Source organism: Mesitornis unicolor, unplaced genomic scaffold (genome assembly GCF_000695765.1).
Source record: "Mesitornis unicolor isolate BGI_N332 unplaced genomic scaffold, ASM69576v1 scaffold22154, whole genome shotgun sequence".
Taxonomy (NCBI): domain Eukaryota; kingdom Metazoa; phylum Chordata; class Aves; order Mesitornithiformes; family Mesitornithidae; genus Mesitornis; species Mesitornis unicolor.
In genome coordinates this window covers 3,700-22,369 of record NW_010182317.1, presented here as the reverse complement: position 1 = coordinate 22,369, position 18,670 = coordinate 3,700, and the positions used below count along the sequence as shown (strand labels likewise).

Genomic DNA, 18,670 nt, shown 5'->3' with positions numbered 1-18,670 from the left:
GGGGTGGTGGTGGGTGTCCCCTGCTGAGCACCCGTGGGTGCACATGGGGGCCCTGGGCCAGGCACTGCACCATGGGCCCTCTTCCTCCTAAATTTGGGATTGACCCTGGCTTTGGCCAATGGGCAATATTTGTCCTTGTGTCCCCAATGAGGCAAATACACAGATTTTTTTTAAAATTGCCTTAAATTTTGACTGGAAGCGACCCCTTCTCAGAGCATCAGCTCAGACCAAGCCCAGTGGAGGCCGAAGAGGGGCCGAGGCGGGGAGGGCAGAGGCCCGGGGGGCCGCTGGCTCCATCCATGGCCGGGGGTGGCCGAGGAGGGGGCCCGGCCCCGGCCGTGTCCTTCCAGCAGAGCCCAAATCCTGAGATTGTACGTGAGGGCGTTCGTTCCATTGCGAGTTCAGTTACTGCTTTAAAACAAAGTGTACAGAAATGGCATTTAAATTCCTCTGATGCTTCTTGGAAGCCATAGAATTTAGGGGCTTTTTTTTTAATAAAAACAAAAAAGAATAAAAAAAAAATCTTTAAAACCCTGCATTTTCTTAAGTGCCTGATTGCGTGGTCCCAAGCTGGGGGTGGGAAGAGGGGCTGGGTCTCACTCAGCTCAGCTCAGGTTCTCCCCCACTCTCTTCAAATCATGAACAAACTCTGCTAAAGACAACCTGAATATCTTTATTGATTTCCTATTTACAAATCACAAAGCTGGCCAAAAGCAGAGTGTGGACACTGAACAGAGCATCGGATACATTCATTGACAGAGCACTGGTGTGGAGGCAGCCCCAGCTCTGCCCGGGGCTGACGCAGCGCAATGGCTCGCGCTTCTGGGAAGGGGCATGGCCACGGAGGAGTTACATTCATCTCTCCACATCAGCCAGGACTGCACCGAACTGCGGGAAAGCTGCAACGTTTCCGGGCTCCCTCACCCCCTCTCCCTCCCTGACACCTGGGGAGGGGGTGAGGGCAGGAAGGGTGCGTAACAAAATCGCAGTAACAGCAGATGCTGCCAGGGGAGAGCCAGCGAGGAGCTGAGCGGAGCAGAGCTCATCCCCCGCTCTGCTCTTCCACAGCCGAGTGCACGGCTTCGCTCCTTTCCCATCCCAGTTATTTCCAGTATTGCCACCAACACCGGTGCTGCAGCCCCCAACACCGTTCCTAATGAAGTTCCCACAAATTTTGGGAAGGGGGGTGGAGGCGGGAGGCAATGGGGGCACAGCCACGTCTGCCCCTCACGGGAAGGAGCGCAGCTGTGAATTCATCTCCCAAGGCTTGCATTGCACAGAGTCAGGTTCAGAGTCATGGACCCATCATTTTTTTTTTCCATTTTCTTTTTTTTAGTACTGGCCATATTGAAAACATCCTACCTGGAAGCAGGCTTACAATATACACATCTTAAAACGTCTTCCTAGAGAACGTAACACACTATGGACATCGCTAACAGCTACTGGTGAGGAGGTGCAGGGTGTTCCCGGCCGTGTTTCTGCTGTGGCCGGCGAGGAGAGACCTGGCCGAGTCCCCGAACAAGGGCAGGGTGCAAATGGGGGAGCAGGAGGAGGAGACGTTTCCCCACCTACACCAGCCCAGAACGACCACGTTTCGACTTCTGGCAGCTCCAATACGGTGCCGGCCGCTGCCCAGGGCGTTACAGCAGCTTCAAGTGCCTGGAGCAGAACGGAGGGGTGGCAAAGGGAACCTCAGCACTGGGGCAGCACCACTGCTGCCAGCAAGGCCCACGCAGGCGTCAGGAGGCTGCTGAGGGGTCTTTCAAATCCAGCTTCCTCTGCAGAGGAGGGGAGGATGCAGCCTCATGGTCTTCATCAGCAGGCAGCGACGGCGAGGCTGCTCCGGCAGCCCCAGGGACGAACCTGCTCCGCGCAGCCGAGGTCGTGTCTGCTCACGGGGAAAAGCACCCGGCCCCGAACAGGCAAGAAAAATCTTACCAGGAATCTGTCTTTGAGATTACCAAGATCCACAGCCCAAAACCAGGCGGTATCTGTAAATACCCGCGCCTGTCCAAAGAGGGACTGCGCAAACAGACACAGGCAAACACGACAAACCTCTCGTGTTTTCCCAAACTGTTTCCTAAATCCTCATCCATCTGCTGCGTCGTTAGGTAACGGGCAGTTGCAGATTGTGCCTCTCTTCCTATTCCGCGTCAGGGCGGCGCACGCTGAAGCGGCCCAGGGGTGGGTGAGCAACGCGCAGAAACAAAGGAAGAGAAAATGCATTGAAACGTGCATGGAGACAGCAGCAGTGCACAGGAGCAGGGCGCAGCGAGGCCATTCCCTCGCTTGCTTCAGCTGACAAAACCCACCGCTATCTGCGGAGGATTTGCTTAGCGCAGGAGTGATTCGCGGGGGGACCCGGCTGCTGGGGCTGCGCAGGGGCTGTTGGAGATCGCTCGTCCTTCGAAACGCGCCGTGGGGTTCGGCAGCGGCACCGCCAGGCCCCGGTGTGGCCACCGGTGTGCAGAAGAGAACAGAGCTCGCCCGGGCACAGGCAATGCCCCTTCGCTGTCACCGAGGTCAAGGATTGTCACCGATCGGCGAGGGATCCCCAAGGCGCTCTCCCTCAAGACCCTGCAGTGCTGCGACAGCGAAGCCTCCAGGAAAAGGCCACTTGCCAAAACACTTTGAAGGCGGCCGCACACCAAGGCTCACAGCAGAGGATGGGCTGCACAGCCCTCGACTGTGTCTGTTTGCAGGATTATCTCCTCACAGCAAGGATAACCACAACCAGAGCCACTCATTTCCATGCTTCTGACTGGTGGAAAAGCATCTACATTCATTACAGTCCAAAAAAATGCATGTTGTTAGATAGGATTAATCAGTAAAAGTGAAAAATGACTAGCCACAGACAACCTACAAATGATACTGGGACACCAGTTAGCCCGGTACGTGATAGCAGCAGAATCACTAGCACAAGGCAAAACAAGAGCTTTGAAATGATTTTACTGAGACCTTTGGCTAGTGTGGCTCCAATCGGTGTGGTCAAACTCAGCCAGAAATTTAGTTTGGAAGGTCAGGGGGAAGAGAAGAGAGGAGTCCAGAGCCAGCTCCGCAGCTGCACTATGTGTAGAAGATGATCTCTGGGATTTGTCCATCCTCCACGGAGGTGCCATTGTTATTCCCAGCCGCGTAACAGAACGTAAAGCAGGTTTTGGCTCCCGTCGTGGGTGATTCGTGGATCACTTTGCGCAGTCCTTTGGTTCCATAGTGGGAATCTGGACCCTGCGGTGGTCACAGAACACAAGGATGGGTCAAGACGGGGACCACAGCCCCGCAGGACTCTGCTGCCCTGAGAGGTTTGGCCTCGCAGCCTGGCCCAAAGCAACAAGCTCTGGAGATCTCAGCACCTCCCTTTTCTCTCTGGTTCTTGCACCTCAGGTATTTTGAGCAAAGTTCTCGTCTCTATCAGAGCTTACAGCTACACTTCACCAGACCTCAGCAGTTAAGTATCAACTTTTTTAAATCACTGCAGGCAGCCAGCTAAAAGTCAACTCTGACTGCTGGTGGTGAAGGACTACAGAGCAGACCTTTGAGGTTATCCTACAGGCCTTGAAAAACACTGAGCAAGAACCAGGCTGCCCTGAGGGGACCAAAGCAGGCGGCTTGCACCCCTCTTCACCTCACCTCTCCCACCCACACCGCCCAGAATGGTACCTTTAGAGTAGCACATGCCGTGTAGTTGACGTTGGGTAAAATCTCAACAGGTTCCTTGAACATGACCCGGAAAGTGTTGGAGGATCCGTCACAGCTGAAGCCCGTGTCGTTCTGCCCCAGGATGGTGTTGCTGTCCGTGTGGATGATCTGAAACACACGTTCGTTTTTTGAGCTGCATCTGCACCAGCGCAGGCGACTTCCCCCCGACCTGCACTGAACCTGAGGGACTCCACAGGCCCAGCACAGCCTCAGCACAGACCCAGCAACCTCCTTCTGCTCTTCCCTTGTGGATTTGTGGCTGCTCCACTGTGTTTGCGCAGCTTAGAGCAAAAGACGGTCCGAGCACTACCACAGCACCCCACCGCTGCAGGGCAGGATTGGCCCGGCCTGCTCGGGGTGGGAAAACACGCACAGCTTCTTCCCAAACCACGTCACAACTCTCCGCACTTTCACAGGCTGCGAGCAGACTTGGGGAGATACCGCAGTGACGCATGCAAGGGAGGTTGCATAAAATCGAGAGCAATAATCCCTTTTATCCCCAGTGCCCCATCTGGCCCTCACAGCATCTGCCAACCACCCTGCCTGGAGAACAAACACAGGCCCTGCTGACTGAAGACTTCCTTGCATACCCACTAAAATGTGCGAGTTAGTCCTTACAGCAGCAAGTATTTTTAAGGTAGTAGAGAGAATTACCTGTATATTTACTTGGTAATCCGTTGGCCCATGTATGGATCCGTATAATCCAAACCCAACTACAAATATCCTTTTGTTTACTGAGAACCTGCAGGAACAGATCAGGCAAAGTCAGACCAACGTGCCACTTCTGTGCTGTTATAGTGCAAGGACAATACACAAATATGTTTGTTCAACTTTTATACCTAGGATTTAATCAAACACACCACAGTTTTAAGTGCAACTCTTATAACAACTGTCCTGGTTTAGCTGCTCGCTGGGCTAAACCACGACATCCACCAATGCTTTCAGTCCTGCGTGCTTCAAGAACAAACGTCTGCTGCAGGCCAGAAGCCACTGCTCTGCAACCAGCATCAAATATTCAGTGCTGAAACTGCACACCAGCCTTGCTGATCACCCTGATGCTGCCAGCAGTTCAACCTTAAATCCAATATGAGCTCCAAAAGGTCTCTGAATGTCAGATCTGAGAGCAGGAAGTGTTTGGAGCTCACAGCTCTTCCAATTACCTCTTCTCTACGGGGATGAATGGACCAGAAGATCCAACTGGCAGACAGATCAACATGCACCAGAACCACCAACAAAAAGGCTTCCTATTTTTAAAGAACTATATTAATGTGACAAAGACAAACCAGGAAATAACCAAGGCTTTCTGATCTTTTCTTGCTCTAATCGCTTGGCCACACAAGGCTTGCAAACCACTATTTGCCACACCAAACCTCTGTGTTTCTGTTTCCACCATGACTGGGCTTTCGTTTTTTGGTTTGGTTTTTTTTTCTGTACAAGCTTAGGTCTAAACTAGATATTAGCAGAAAAGCAGGCACAGCAAGCATTTTATCCTCATCTCCCTCAGACAGGCAAGATAAAGGGGTTCAACCAGCCACGTTTACACTTACAACAGCGCAGGGAATCCACCCGATGGAGCACTGGCTGGGGACATACCCAGGCACAAGCTGCCTGTGACCCCAACCACTACGTGCCCATAAGTTGCAGGAAGCCACTTGAAAAGGAGAGGAATAACCCCTGCACTGGGGGGCCACACCTCCTGGAAACCTTTGCCAATACAGGTTAATGCATCAGGAGATGCCTTTGCCCAGCAAAACGCCCTCCCTTCACGGGTCACACTAGGGTTTTGTCCCAGTTTCGCTGGGATAGATTTTCAGAATCAGTTTCCTATTCAGGAAAGCTGCGTTTTTGAGAAGACGGCAGCACTGGATTTAGTGGTAAGACACTTTGGATTAGGTTTTAGCCAGCCCTGGGATGAAGGTTGCCACCACAGTGATCAAGGTCTTTAGCAGTTTGGAGTTAGCCAGGTGCAGAAACTGCGAGGAGAAAAAGCCAGTGCAGCTGACCCAAGGGGGCCAGCAGAGTTAGCCCATACCATAAATGTGACGCTCACTGTAAGCTGGGGCGTTTGCTGGGGACAGCCCTTTCCTCGATGGTCAGCACCCATGGAGGGTCTCACCTGCTGTTCAGGCCTATTTCCCCCTCTTGCGACCATCGCGCTCTCGCTGGAGCTGTGGTGCTCGCAGCACTTGTCCTTTAGCACTCGCTGCCCGGAGTGCACAGCCCACGACCACTGTATTTTAACTTCGTGTATTTTAGATTAATATTGGTATTAATTTCTTATCATTATTTTATTAAATCTGTTTGCATTCCAGCCCACAGGTTTGGTTTCCTTTCCTTTTCCCCTCCTTAGGTGGGGAGGAATCATCGGGTGACAGAACTGCCAAAATAAAGACAGGTTTATATGGTGAAGTCAGGGTCTAGCAGAAACCCTGCGGGTTTAGGCCTAGAGCAGGCTCAAAGCTCAGCAAACACAAATCCACGAGCAGCAGAATTAGCAGAGGAGCTGACCTTATCCTGTCACTAGTCCCACTGTACCCCCAGCGGCTCTCCACCTGCTGGAAACGGCTGATGCTGCACTCCTTCCCTCGCAGGCAGCAGCGGGGCCGGTCGATGAACTCCACGCGCGGCTTGGGGTTCACGGTGAAGTGGAGGAACAGGCTGACCACCTCCCGGTCCGTCAGGATTCCCGACTGGGCAGGCCCTGCAGAGGAGCACGAAAGCAGCGGTGCCGTCAGCCTTCAGAACCCAAAAGGGATCCATTTGGGATTTACATGGGGAGGTAAATTGGACTTGCAGCTAAGAGCAGGTCAAACCCACATCACACACGGGAACTCACTGGCATGTCAGGGCGTTCAATGGTTGGACTCAATGATCTTAAACGTGTTTTCCAACCAAAACCATTCTGTGATTCTGTAAGTTAAGCCCCGGACAGAAACGTGCTGCCTGCTTTTTAGTTGCACACCAGTCGTGGACTGCAGAGCCTCCACGTGGAGCACAGACATCAAAGAGCAATTAAGCTCACAACTCTGCAGAGCCTAAGTGCAGTTGGCTAACAGGAGTGGTTTAAAAACCCAAACCAGCTGGCTAATCCTTCCGCCACTGCCCCAGGAGATGACAATATGGTAAGAGACGGGGATTTTCATACACCCACACTGGTATTTTATAACATTACTGTTAAGACATGGTGATAGCCCATGAGGGGCGTTGGGAGGGAATGGCACCTGGCTACCATCAACGTCGAATGTACAGGAGTATTTTTGAGTCAAGACAGAGGTGGTTCAGCTCGTGCCCTGCTTTGACTCCTTCCTTCCCTTGGGCGTTTAATCCCTGCTTTGGGTTTGGTTTTTTTAATATCTTTATTGTAAAACCTAGGGGAAAACGCTACCGATTTTAGCAAGAGTTGAAACACGCTCTCATCTTTTCTCCAGTAAATGGATGTTTTTTTCCAAGGCGATGTTAAACTCAAGCTTTGGAAACTACTTCAAATACTTTCAAAAGTGAAGCTGGGTAAAAACCAGTCTTTCAGCAGAGTGAAAAGCTGCTCTGCACCTCTGTTTGCAAGAGGCTTTAACAGAAAGAACACTACTGCGTATGGGAAAAACAACAGCATTAAGTGCTCTTCAATGTGGGAAGCAAGTGCGCAGCTTTTGGTCCAAAGTGACTTGTATTTGGTTAACTCCAGTGTGATATTATGCGGACATAACATGGTCCAAGGCTGCAATAGGTAGAGACGGAAGAATTTAAGGAAGTTGGCCGTTAACAGCTCAATGAGCTTATGGAGACTTTGCTCAACAAAAATTATCCGTGTTGATCATGTCTAAACCTATCCTGTGTTGCTGCGATTCAAATCTCCAACGCTCCAAATTACCTGCTCTGAGGGAAGGGAGTGACACATTTGCCAGTTAAAACACCTTCATGCAAATCTCCATGTTTGATAGCAGGTTATACAATGAACTGGTGAAACCACTGCCTGTAAAAACCCTGTTTTGATTTGTTTGCTTTTGGGAGAGGGGGCGGAGGGGAGCGTTTTCCCTTTTCCCTCTCCTACCTCTGCTGTGATCACCAAAAAAAAATCACTGTCACTCAGAAACTCAGGAAAAGGATAAATTCCAAGGTAGTCCCTTGTTTAAGGAAGAGCTGACCAGGGCCAGTGCAGCCTCTCAGGTCTGAGGTTTCTTCTCGGTTAAAGTGAATGGAAAAAAAATACGATTTTTTCTCTCAAAGCAAGACTAAGCAAGATCCAAGCCACAGGCAGCTGTGATATCATGGGGAGGGGGCACTGACATTCCCAGCTCAAAGGCTTCAACACAAATATGCCAAAATTAACTCCTTCCTGCCAGTGAGACAGAAAAATACAAGATCTGAAGGAAGGGTTGTAAGAAACAGGATCTACAGAAAACCAGAAAGCTTGGTATGCACAAACTGCTCTGACAGCAGCAGGAGGATGCTCTCTCCCATGGAGCCAGATCATCAGCCCAGGATCTGCTTTTTGGCACGATGCACACCGAGGAACCGTGTGCAGGTTTGCACCGGGTGCCAACACAGAGGAAAAGTCACCCAGCTCAGACGAACGGATCTCTGCCTCCCTGGCCAAGCTGTTTCTGAAGAGATCCACATCCCTAAGACCACATCGCAGCTGGGACAGGCAAAATAGAAAGTGGGTACCAAGTTTTAGGCACAGATTTACTTCTTACTAATACCCCTCTTCATCTTGAAAGATGTACATTAACTGTTGATAAGCTGACGCCATCTCTGCCTTGAGAAGTGATTTGCAAAGGAAATGGTGTCAGTGACCCCTTTTGCTTCTCTGTACACACAACTGCAGCCTAAAACAAGTTTCAGTTTTGAAAATGGCTCCACTGTGTCTTTTAGCATGAAAACTATTTAAGCCGATTGCCAGCTTTCAGTCCCTGGAGAATCACCAGAGGATGAAGTCAAAGACAACAGGCAATGAAAAACAAACAAAAAATCTTTAGTCAAAACTGTTAAATGATTTAGACTTCTCTGCAGATCAAGATCTTAACATTAACTTGAATAATGCTTTGGGACAGAGACTAAACAACGCCAAAAACGTTGTTCTTCAGCTCAGAGAGCATTTTCAATGGGTTTTTTTTCTGTTATGGGGCTCTGCTCTGAACAGCATCAGCAGGACATGGCCAACACCAGCACGGGATTGCAGGCAGCAGCAAATAGGAGGATGGGGACAAACATCCTCACGTCTCCTTGGGAGCAGGCTACAACCAGCACCAATTATTTGCAACTCCATTAGTTCTGTGCAGTTTAAACACTTGGAATGGTCAGAAAGGAAAGGCTGTGAACACCTGTTTGGATCTTTGCTCTCAGCTGAATGAGAAAGTAACCTCTAAACACACTATGGGTACACACAACCAGCTATGATGAGACTTGCTCCTACCTGACGGAGCACTGCAGCCTTTAAAACAACAGTGAGTGATCATGGATGAAAACAGCATTTACAAAGTAGGTTTTGTAGATCAGTGGGAATGTGGGGTTGATCTTAAATTTAAATTACTACAGGACAGAGAAAATCCATTTTCATGTACTTGATGCTCTGCAGTTCAGAAAGAGCAAAGACCAGGGTTGCCAGAAATGCCTTTGTTCAGTTACCTGCTGCAAACTCCTCAATAGTCATCAATGGGAAGCGGATAAGAGAAAGCGCTTTGCCCAGTACTTTCCGCTTGTTCTCTGGAATCACCTGAAGTTGCTGCCGTTGACACTCAGCCTCCGACCAGCGAACCACTGCATTAAACAAACGAACCTCCCGGATCCCCAGGGTATCCCTCTCCAGCACCGCAACCAGGGTGTCTGCAAGGCAGGACAAATAGCGACAACTTTAGGCACTAACCCAAATCACCCGATTTTACCTGGCCAGAAGTACCCTACGTACAGCCAAGGTAAGTAAAAGAGAAGCAACTGAAAAAACAGCATGTCCCAAAAGTGCTGCCTGCAGCCTCTGAGGAAGATGTATCTGCATATTCCATGGCACAGCAAACAGTGCCCAATTAATTGGCATGTTAATGGAAGGGCAACTTACTTGGCGTCGAATTTGGATGAAGCAAGCAGGATGAAAGCCAGAGAGTTACCCGCACCTTACCTCCGTAGTCCATCTCATTAGAAGAAGGTTAAAGTCTGAATTTTAATGTCTATTAACTGTGTCCAGCAAGTTTGGGAACTGCATACGATAATTAAAATACCCAGTTCTTGCTTCCAAAAATGCAACACCTTTTTAACTCCAAAATCTGACAAAGACTCAGGGAGCAATGCCAACTCCACAAAAAAAGGCAAGTTACACCCACCCCAAACCTGCCAACATCAACAGAGGAAACGGGCTTTGTACCATGCCCAGAAAAATCAACTTGCACTACAGTAAGCAGATTCCAGGGTATTTCTGCAAGCAAACATGCTCTTTTGCAAATCCCTCGTCTCCAGCCACTGAGTGCCAGAGACTTTTCATCCAACAGATCACTTCAGAACAGCAAAGTCACAAGAGAGAAGTGCCAAGAATGAACCTGTAATAACTTTATAGAGGCTGGCTTGTTATGAAAGCACAGAGGAGGGGAAAAAAGCTTACCCAGATCAATGTCTGTAAACCCCTCCGCATTGATGGCATCTGATGTGTTCTTGTCTATGTTCTCCAGGCAAAGGCTGGCCAGCTGGGGCTCGTCAAACAGTCTTGCCTAGTAATGAAGAAGCAGTCATTAACACAAAAGGTATTTTCAAGTTTACACTAAGGAAGGACCCCCCTTCCCTCCCAGGCCCATCTTCATTAGCAGTACTATGCCTGACTGCATCCTGCTGCAGCAGCCTTTCACAAGCAGTTAAGCATGACAAGGCAAACACTAGAAAAATCTGCGTTTGGCATCGGCTCTGCTTTAGCTGTGCATGTCTTTGGGCACGTCTTTGTACGAGCATCACAGCAGTTTACACAGCCATAGGCTTTCCAGCCCATACTGACCACGTCAACCAAGCACGGGTAAGTTTCTACTACATCATTTTTATATTTAGAAGAAAGCTTCGCCCAGTGACTCTAGGCCTGCTCGCTCTAGGGGTACACAGAGACAGCTCATTCTGTGAGAGCACAGCCACGCTGATCTCCTGTATTAGCAAGAATGCCTTAGTTGGGAACACTGTGTGTATCTCATTGAGATGTGCAAAACCCTGCAGGGTATGCAGCCCACTTAGTGCATTTACATGTTTTGCACAGAAACAGCTCCTCTAATCTAGTTACCTTAAAGAATTCCCTCCAAAATAGGTTACTATTCCAAACAAAGCCTGCACACAGCTCGGAGAGTCACTCCAACCAATGTAAGTGCAGTCTAGTAACCATTTTACTAACACTTCAGATTACCACTCCGGATTGCCAAGACACGTTACCAACCCTATGCCTATCACAGAAATGAGGTGGGAGCACACAAAAGCCACTAAGATGCTTTGGTTTTGCTATTTAGGAAGCCCTAACACAACACCTAACATTGGAGCCAGAGGACACTTTGACTTCAACTCACTGCCACAGGCAAGGTTTAAAAACTGTGTTTTGGGCTGGGAATTCAGCCACTCATGGAGGTTAGCACTCGAGCATCTTCTGCTTCACCCTTGCACATGGGCTGTAGAGCTCAGCAAGGCCAACTTTTGATGCTGAGACCTCAAGCGCAAAGAGCTGAGCCAGCTCTTCCTTTTCTCAGGGACCAGGGAAGCTTCAGCAGCCGCCACTTGCTCCTGGGGCTGGAGGCCTGCCAGTGCCCTGCACTCCTGGCATCCAAGAGCCGTGGCTGACTCAGACTTTACTACTGTCGTGGCTCTTTTCTGACACATGAAAGACTTGTGTTACACTCGCAGAGTTCTCCTCCGCAGTGGCTTTAGGCAAAGCTATTATTCCCTTGTTGGTCAAAGTGACATTTGCACGTACATCTGGCATGAAAGAGGACCACAGTTCACCATGAGGCACAATCAATTAGGAGAGCTATTTGCCACTGATATTGCTGCCAGAGATCAGTAGTTGCTTGAAACACTGTCAATAATTGCTGGATCAGTAGGATTCAGCAGTGAAACACTCAAATGAGGTTTGGGGCTCTATGGTCTTAGGTCCCCAATCTTAACCCTGTTGGGAAATGTTTAGTACGAGATGCATCTCAGATCTGTAACTGACTGTACTGTCCACTTGTGGCAGTAAAAGCAGAAAACAGATGCTGATTTTCTCACTGAAGGACCAGAACCAAGAGCATTTTGGGAACAGATCCATTAGGCAAGGTGCCTCGTGCAGCCAGTCACTGAGATACAGATACATTTCTCAAAGAACATCAGCCTCAAACATTTTAGGGACTTGATATACTGCAATAGCAAGCATGAACTAGACAGAAATCACCACGGATAATTAATCATAATGGATAAGCCACAAACAACAGCAACCAGGAAAGCCTGTCTCCATCCGGCACTTCAGCTGCCCCAGTGCAGCTGACAGAGTGCCAGGCAGTATCTTGGTTCTGGTATCTGAAAAACTAGGACACCTTCCTCTTTTGCCAAAGGACTTGTAAGGAAGTCACCATGAACCTAAATGTTACCTTGCCAAAGCTGCATAGTCAGGCCACAGGGACTTAGCACGCCACAAAAATCCCCGCATAAAGACTACTACCGAAAAGCGGACACCTGTAATCCTCGTAAGGTGATGGGTAGCGTAAGATGCCTCTTCAAAACCGCAGCCTACAGGAAAGATCTCTTCTCAGCTCTTGGATGACAGCTCCTGATCTTTCAGACTGCAGGCTGCCGAACCCAAAGAACAGGAGAGCCGCAGCAGAGTTACAATTGTCCTACCACACATCAGATGGGAGCGCAGATTTGGCTACCGTCATCCGAGCAAGAATCTTTACGTTCCAAATCTTCCCCAGGGAAGCGCAGTGTGGTTCCCCCCATGCCTCAGAGGCTGCCTCACCCGTTCATGGCATGTGGAAAAGGGCCAAGATAAAAAGAGGATGTGTAAAGAGCAACACGGTATTTTGCAGCAATGTGAAGAGTGTCTGCAACAGCAATGTAACGTGGAACTACTCAATCCAGATATTTAAACTCAAATAAAATCCCAGCCTAATCACAGGAGATGAGCAAAGAGCTCAGCAGTGACTGCTTCAGGCCAACTCTGCGTTAGGGCAATGCTGCCACAACTTCTGCAATAAAACCGGTGTAGACAACGGCACAAACGCGGTAACTACAGTCAGAGCCTGAAAGATGCTCGTACTCCTGGCAAGGAGGAAAAAAGCCAGCAGCAGATACGCTGGGCAAGACAGGACAGCCCCTCAGAGCCAGATCACCTCAGCGCACTGGTTCCCAAGTCAGGGAAGCTGTGAAAACTCCTCTGCCAGGTTTCACATCAGAAATCACAGCAGCTTTCCTAAGCTACCCGATCAGAAATGCTGCTCTGGAGGAGGTGACAGCACTGTGGAAGTCACCGATGTATCATCAGCTGTCAGCACAGAAGGGGGCAGGGACCAGAAAGCAAAGATGGGGCCAGGAAATGGGAAAAACAGCGATCAACCTGTATGCAAAGTCTGATCTTCTCCAAACTGAGTAGAAGTTGTAGAACTGCCTTCTACTTTGCTGCTTGGAGGAGTCAAATGGAAGATGGAGGAGCCCACCCCTCAGTGCAAGGATGTGCAATCGGCCTCACAGAGTCTGCACCGAAACTCCAGGTCTGTGTGCCCTCAGTACAGCGTGAGGGTGAGCTGGAACGGGCTGATGGAGAGATTACTTTGTTCCTCTCCTTAGAAAATAAACCAGAGCACTCATGAAACAGTTGCATTTTCCACCCTTCACCCCCATTTCAGGGAAACTATTGCAAAATTTTTTTAAAAAGCCCTTCAAAGAACAACTGACCAGCGAGATGCAGCGAGCTTTGCACAGAGAAAGCCCATTACACCAGTCCTGAATCTGAACAAGCAAAAATCCTCCCATTTCACTTTTCTTCTTGGCAGATGAAATTTTTCCACCCTGTTAATTTCTTCCCCAGCTCACGCTCTGGAAGGAATCGCCTGCCACACCGAAACGGAAAGCAGACTGAAATGACAGCGACGTTTGGTGCATTTTATTGTTCTTTGTAGGAACCTGCTCATCAGCGCTGGACTCTTGTAAGGAAGAACTCAAAATGACACAGAAATGCTCCACTTTGGATGATCAACTCTGTAACGCTCGGAAAACTTCTGTTTTCCTACTGCAATGGACCTTGAGGGACTTAATGCAAACGACTGCAGACTCACCTGTGTTAACAGCATGAATGCATTGTCTGCTCGGAGGTTTTTTTTAAGGAACTCCACACAGTGAGCTTCAAGGGCTGGAACTGCATATTTTTTAGCTGTGTAAAGTGTTGTCATAACAGTCTCTGGTCCAATCTGAACTTCGTCTGAATAAAGAAATCTGAAAGTATGCAAACAAACATTGCTGGGGTGAAGCCAATAAGACAACAGGGTAAAACACATTGCAACTCATAAAAACCATGTTTGTGCTTCTGCCCATCATCCTGGCCCCATCTCCTGTACTTGAGGTCGAACTGTTCTCATATCCTTTCCACTGACTCTGGTTTACCAAGCAGCTCTTTTTAAAAACAAATAAACCTCTTTATAGTGTAACTTTTAATGAATTAAATAGCTGGAATATCTGCTGGAGCACCTCAAACTGCCTAGCATCCCATCACCAGTGAGCCATTTAGCCTGTCACTTACACTAGTCTAGAACAGTCTGTGGCCAAGCTGACACCTTACAATTAACATTTTGGGCAGTTCAATTAGACTAAACAAGGAGAAAAATTCGATCCTGCCTGCCTGCTTCAGAAGAGAAGCTCCATTTTACATACCAATTCAAAAGTGATCAGAAACACTCATATATATATACACAGGTGAGATGTTTTATCCACATCCCACCTTCCCCTCACCACTTCATAGCCTGAACCATTTCATTTCATTACACAGACACTGAAGTGCAGCACATAACGTAACTTCAGCATAAAGCAAGAGTTCTTTGCAATGAAAAACAAGGGCTGCCACGCTGCTAGCAAAGCGTCAGCCTTCCCCGTTAGGCCAAAACAAGGAAGTACATTCACAGGACATGGAAAAACAAAGGTCTTTATAGGAAGCCTGAGCGAGCCTCCTCATACCCAACCACGCCGATTACAGACAACAGGAACTGACAGGCTGAGCTCAGTAAAGCCAGCGACACACTCCATGTTAGTCCTGAGCCCATGCAGTTTCTGTTTCCTGTTTTTCCTTTAACCAGTCGAGCGTTTGCCAATCAGGATCTGAAAGGCACGAAGCACGGAGGCGCAATATTGTGTTAACTGGGCTCGGCGTTCCCATTCCAGGGGGTGTTCTGGAAACACATGTGGGCACAGCACCACATCCCATGTTCCTGGAGGCTTCACGCCGCAGCAGGGCTCTTCCAGGGACGTGTCCCTGTCTGGAGGGACTTGCAGTGGAGCTCCTGGTCCTCCGGTTAGAGAGGGGGCCAGGATGCAATTCAGGGAAGCATAAATAGGCAGATTCAGAGGAAGTGAAGCGCTCTCAGTGCTGCTGAAAGCAGGCTTTTGTGCTGCTCTAGAGCATCTGTTAATAACAGCATCAAACCACGGGCACATGAATGTATTTTGCACACATCCCTTCACCAGCCCTATTTTCACCAAGTAATCCTTTTTATTACAAGCTGAAAAGAACACAGTTGGTCTAAAAATGACTAGTTCTAGCTACTGCAATAGCTGTGTTAGTGTTTATTTTCACGATAGTCCAAACAGTGTATGCTAAGAGGAGGCTCAAACTGTGAAAAAGTATAGTATCAATCTAAAATAGTATTATAACCTATGAAATCAAAAGTGTTCTTTGGGTTACCATGAAGAAAACAATAATGATAATAATGATAATAATAATAATAATAATCATCATCATCTCTTACACAATTAGTACAGACCTATTAAGGGGCATTGGCCCACAAACACAATCTCCTGTCCAGAAGGGACCTTCTGCAGCACATTTAGGATGGGCACTTTGTCCCTTGGTAAGCTCCTGATCCTACAGCATTAGGCCATGGCTTGGTCCAAGCCCAGAGACACAGGTAAGGATCAGCTGCCATTTCAGAGTAGTTTCTCTGGGGGACTGGTTGTACCCCAGGAGGGTTCACACCACATCCTTGGTAAGCTTCCTACTGGAACACAGCACCCAAACTTCTTTAGCACTTTTAAGCCCTGAGCATTTCAAAAGTGACAGCTCGATTCTAGATTTAAGGATCTGAGATATCACTGGACGGTGTGCACAGCTACTGTGGCACAACTGCAAGCTTAAGAGGCACTGTGATAATCCACACACTATTTCTCCTATACAAAATACAAATATTTCTGTTGAAATCCACCTAAACTCATCACCTTAGCCTTTTCCAATGATGCTCCTCTTCCAAGACCATATTGCTTATACAAAGTGCTGAAATCTTCGCACTGACGAGGAAACAATATGACTTTGCCTCTAATGCACTCGATATTTTAACCTCACTAAGTTTTAAAGATAGATGCACTCCAGAGACATCTACCTGGCTGATAGCGAGTCAGGCGCCAATTAGAGGGATTCCCTGTGTGCTGGTGTCTGGTTTAACATGAGCCGTAGAGGAGGGGGCTAGGGGCTCCCTGTTATTTCTGGCCTTTCATTCTAGCAAAGACCAATTTTATAATAATCTAAGATAGCACAGTCATGGCCAAAGCACTTTGCGAAGGTAAAGCAGAAAGCGTGCCAAAGCTATAAATACAGTCTCTGTTCCCAATGGGAGGCAAGCGGGGAACATGTCAAGAGCAGAGGGCTGGAAACCTCTGGAAGTAGGTTACAGAAATCCTATAGAAACGGGACAATGACTTTTCCGCACACATTTGGGATGGCTGCTGGATGTTATACAGCACCAGCCAAGCTTAAAGCAATCGGTGAATAGGATGTTACAGCCCCTTGCTCCTCCCTCTCCCAGCACGCAGGCTTACAACATAAATGTAAATGTAAATTCAAAACCAGCTCTCCAAAAGAGGAATAAAACATGCACGAGGAGAGATACCACACAGAATGGCTGACACTGATCTCACACCCTTGCTTACCTGTCACGACTTGCTCATTTGCCCAACACCTAAATGAGCTCCAGGTATTTGTAACCTGGAGAGCTTTAAGAGGATTACTCTCCCCCACCTCTCTCAAATAGCATTTGGACCAAATCAAACCAATTCATGAAGGAGAATTTATGAGACGAGGCCTGAACAGGTGAGTAACAACTGAACTACAAGGGCCAGAATGTGCACTTATTTCAATCACTAACCAGCACACATTGCTGCATTTATGTGCTGTAACTCTACGGAAGGTCTATAAAATTATTAACTATTAGGCTTAGTTTTGCCCATACCGCAGATCAGCAGCAGGAGGACATACTCATTTAACTACTGCTAAACCAAAACATGGAACGAGTCAGGTATTTTTGAGCAATAGACTTTTACCCAGGAAAAGAGATTGAACCACCAGCATTTAAACGCCCTTGAACAGATCAACAAAGAGGGATTTTACTTAGAAACTTAACAACCTCCACTCTACAAAATAGTTCACTGCTTGCATTAAAATATCCTTCTCTACAATATATCTGTTTATTCCCATTATGCTGTACGTGAGAAGCTTACTTCAGCAGCGCGAGGAAGGCAGCGGGCTCCACATCAGGCAGCTCGATCTCTGTAGAAGTTGTGGCCATTCCACCATTAAACATCGCATCGAAGACTGCGCTGCCCACAGCCAGCACAAACCTAACATCAGAAAACAGGCAAGCAAAAAAACCCTCATGTTAAACCATACTCACTTTCAAAATTAAAAAATCCCAAGCTATTTGCTGTTCCCCAAGGCTACCCCCAGGGAAAGCAAACCATTCCCAGTTTTACAGCAAAAGTGTTTTGCAAGAGAAGGGAGGGTTGGGCTTTCTGACCATTTGCTGCAACACCAGAGTTGCAAGCAGCTTCATTTTGAGCCCTGTCCCAGTACACAACGTAGTGATGGCTGCCCAGCGCTGTGCACCACGGAACAGAATACACATGGCTGCTTTGCAAAGTCCTTGTAGGAGCCTATGGGGCATTTGAGGTTGAGAAGCTAAAAAACGACGACGTTCAGGAGTTTAAGTTCTTCCAGTGAGCAGAGCCCAAGTCTTGGTGCAATTCCCCACAGTCACATACAAAAACACGTACAGGAAGCTTGTCACTCCACACTACCCATCCTTTTTACGCAGTAATTGATGGCAAGAGGCATTTTATCAGCCCTAAAGAAGTAGAGAGCAAGAATTCCCACAAACCAGGTCTGAGACTGAAAATAATATCCCAGCACTCCCATGTAAACCAGATGATTTCCCTCGCTGATAAACACCAACTCTTGTTCTAGGAGAAGGCACAGACTGCGCATATTTAAGATGCTGTACCTGCCTTATGCCTTAGAAAAGCCATTTCAAGACCTTTTCCTGTTGGAAAACGCAGAGAAAACTGAGTTTTTCCCAGTAAAGCAACCTTGTTCCCGGTGTCTGTAACCAAGCAGCTCCCTGAAGTGAAACGCAGCGCAGGCCACGAAGGGCAGAGCTCAGCAGCGCGGGGAGGCCGAGCAGACCAGGCTGCAGCAGCGATCACTGCGGCCACCTCTCCAACCAACTGGAAAAAGGAAAAAGCTGGAAAATTCAGGGCTCTGCAGCAGAGTTTGACGCATGCTTCGACAGAGAAGCGGCAGGAACTGCGGGCAGAAAACCGTACAGGACAGAAGGCACGAGACAGAAACTTCCAGTGCTCAGACCACAAGGAAAGGCCATCACTAGAGGGGAATTTCAGTGAGACTTTCATTTTTCCCACTTTTCGCTCCCCTCTCATCCAGAAGAGGCCTTCCAGGGACACAGCAGAGCAAAGCGCTGAGTGCATGCCAGCCTTGCTTGCCATGCTGTATTGT

The 18,670-nt window shown here is 48.3% G+C and overlaps 1 protein-coding gene across 1 annotated transcript; it reads right to left on the bottom strand.

The window, feature by feature from the left end:
- Positions 1-3,060: 3,060 nt before the first annotated feature.
- Positions 3,061-17,495, bottom strand: BTBD2 (BTB (POZ) domain containing 2). Its single transcript, XM_010183739.1, has 8 exons — positions 17,380-17,495; positions 13,959-14,115; positions 10,289-10,394; positions 9,325-9,522; positions 6,208-6,400; positions 4,354-4,441; positions 3,661-3,807; positions 3,061-3,228 (listed from the first exon to the last, which is right to left on the bottom strand). The coding sequence occupies exons 1-8, from the start codon at positions 17,460-17,462 to the stop codon at positions 3,067-3,069; spliced, it is 1,134 nt and encodes a 377-aa protein (XP_010182041.1). The 5' UTR covers positions 17,463-17,495; the 3' UTR covers positions 3,061-3,066.
- Between the last annotated feature and the right edge of the window lie 1,175 nt (positions 17,496-18,670).

Excerpts from the sequence above, each read along its gene's own strand:
- BTBD2 (XM_010183739.1), bottom strand. The coding sequence starts at position 17,462 with ATGTTTAATGGTGGAATGGCCACAACTTCTACAGAGATCGAGCTGCCT. Across the intron at positions 3,808-4,353 it reads ATTACCAAGTAAATATACAG|ATCATCCACACGGACAGCAA; the intron begins GTAATTCTCTCT and ends CGTGTGTTTCAG. Across the intron at positions 3,229-3,660 it reads CGGCATGTGCTACTCTAAAG|GGTCCAGATTCCCACTATGG; the intron begins GTACCATTCTGG and ends TGACCACCGCAG.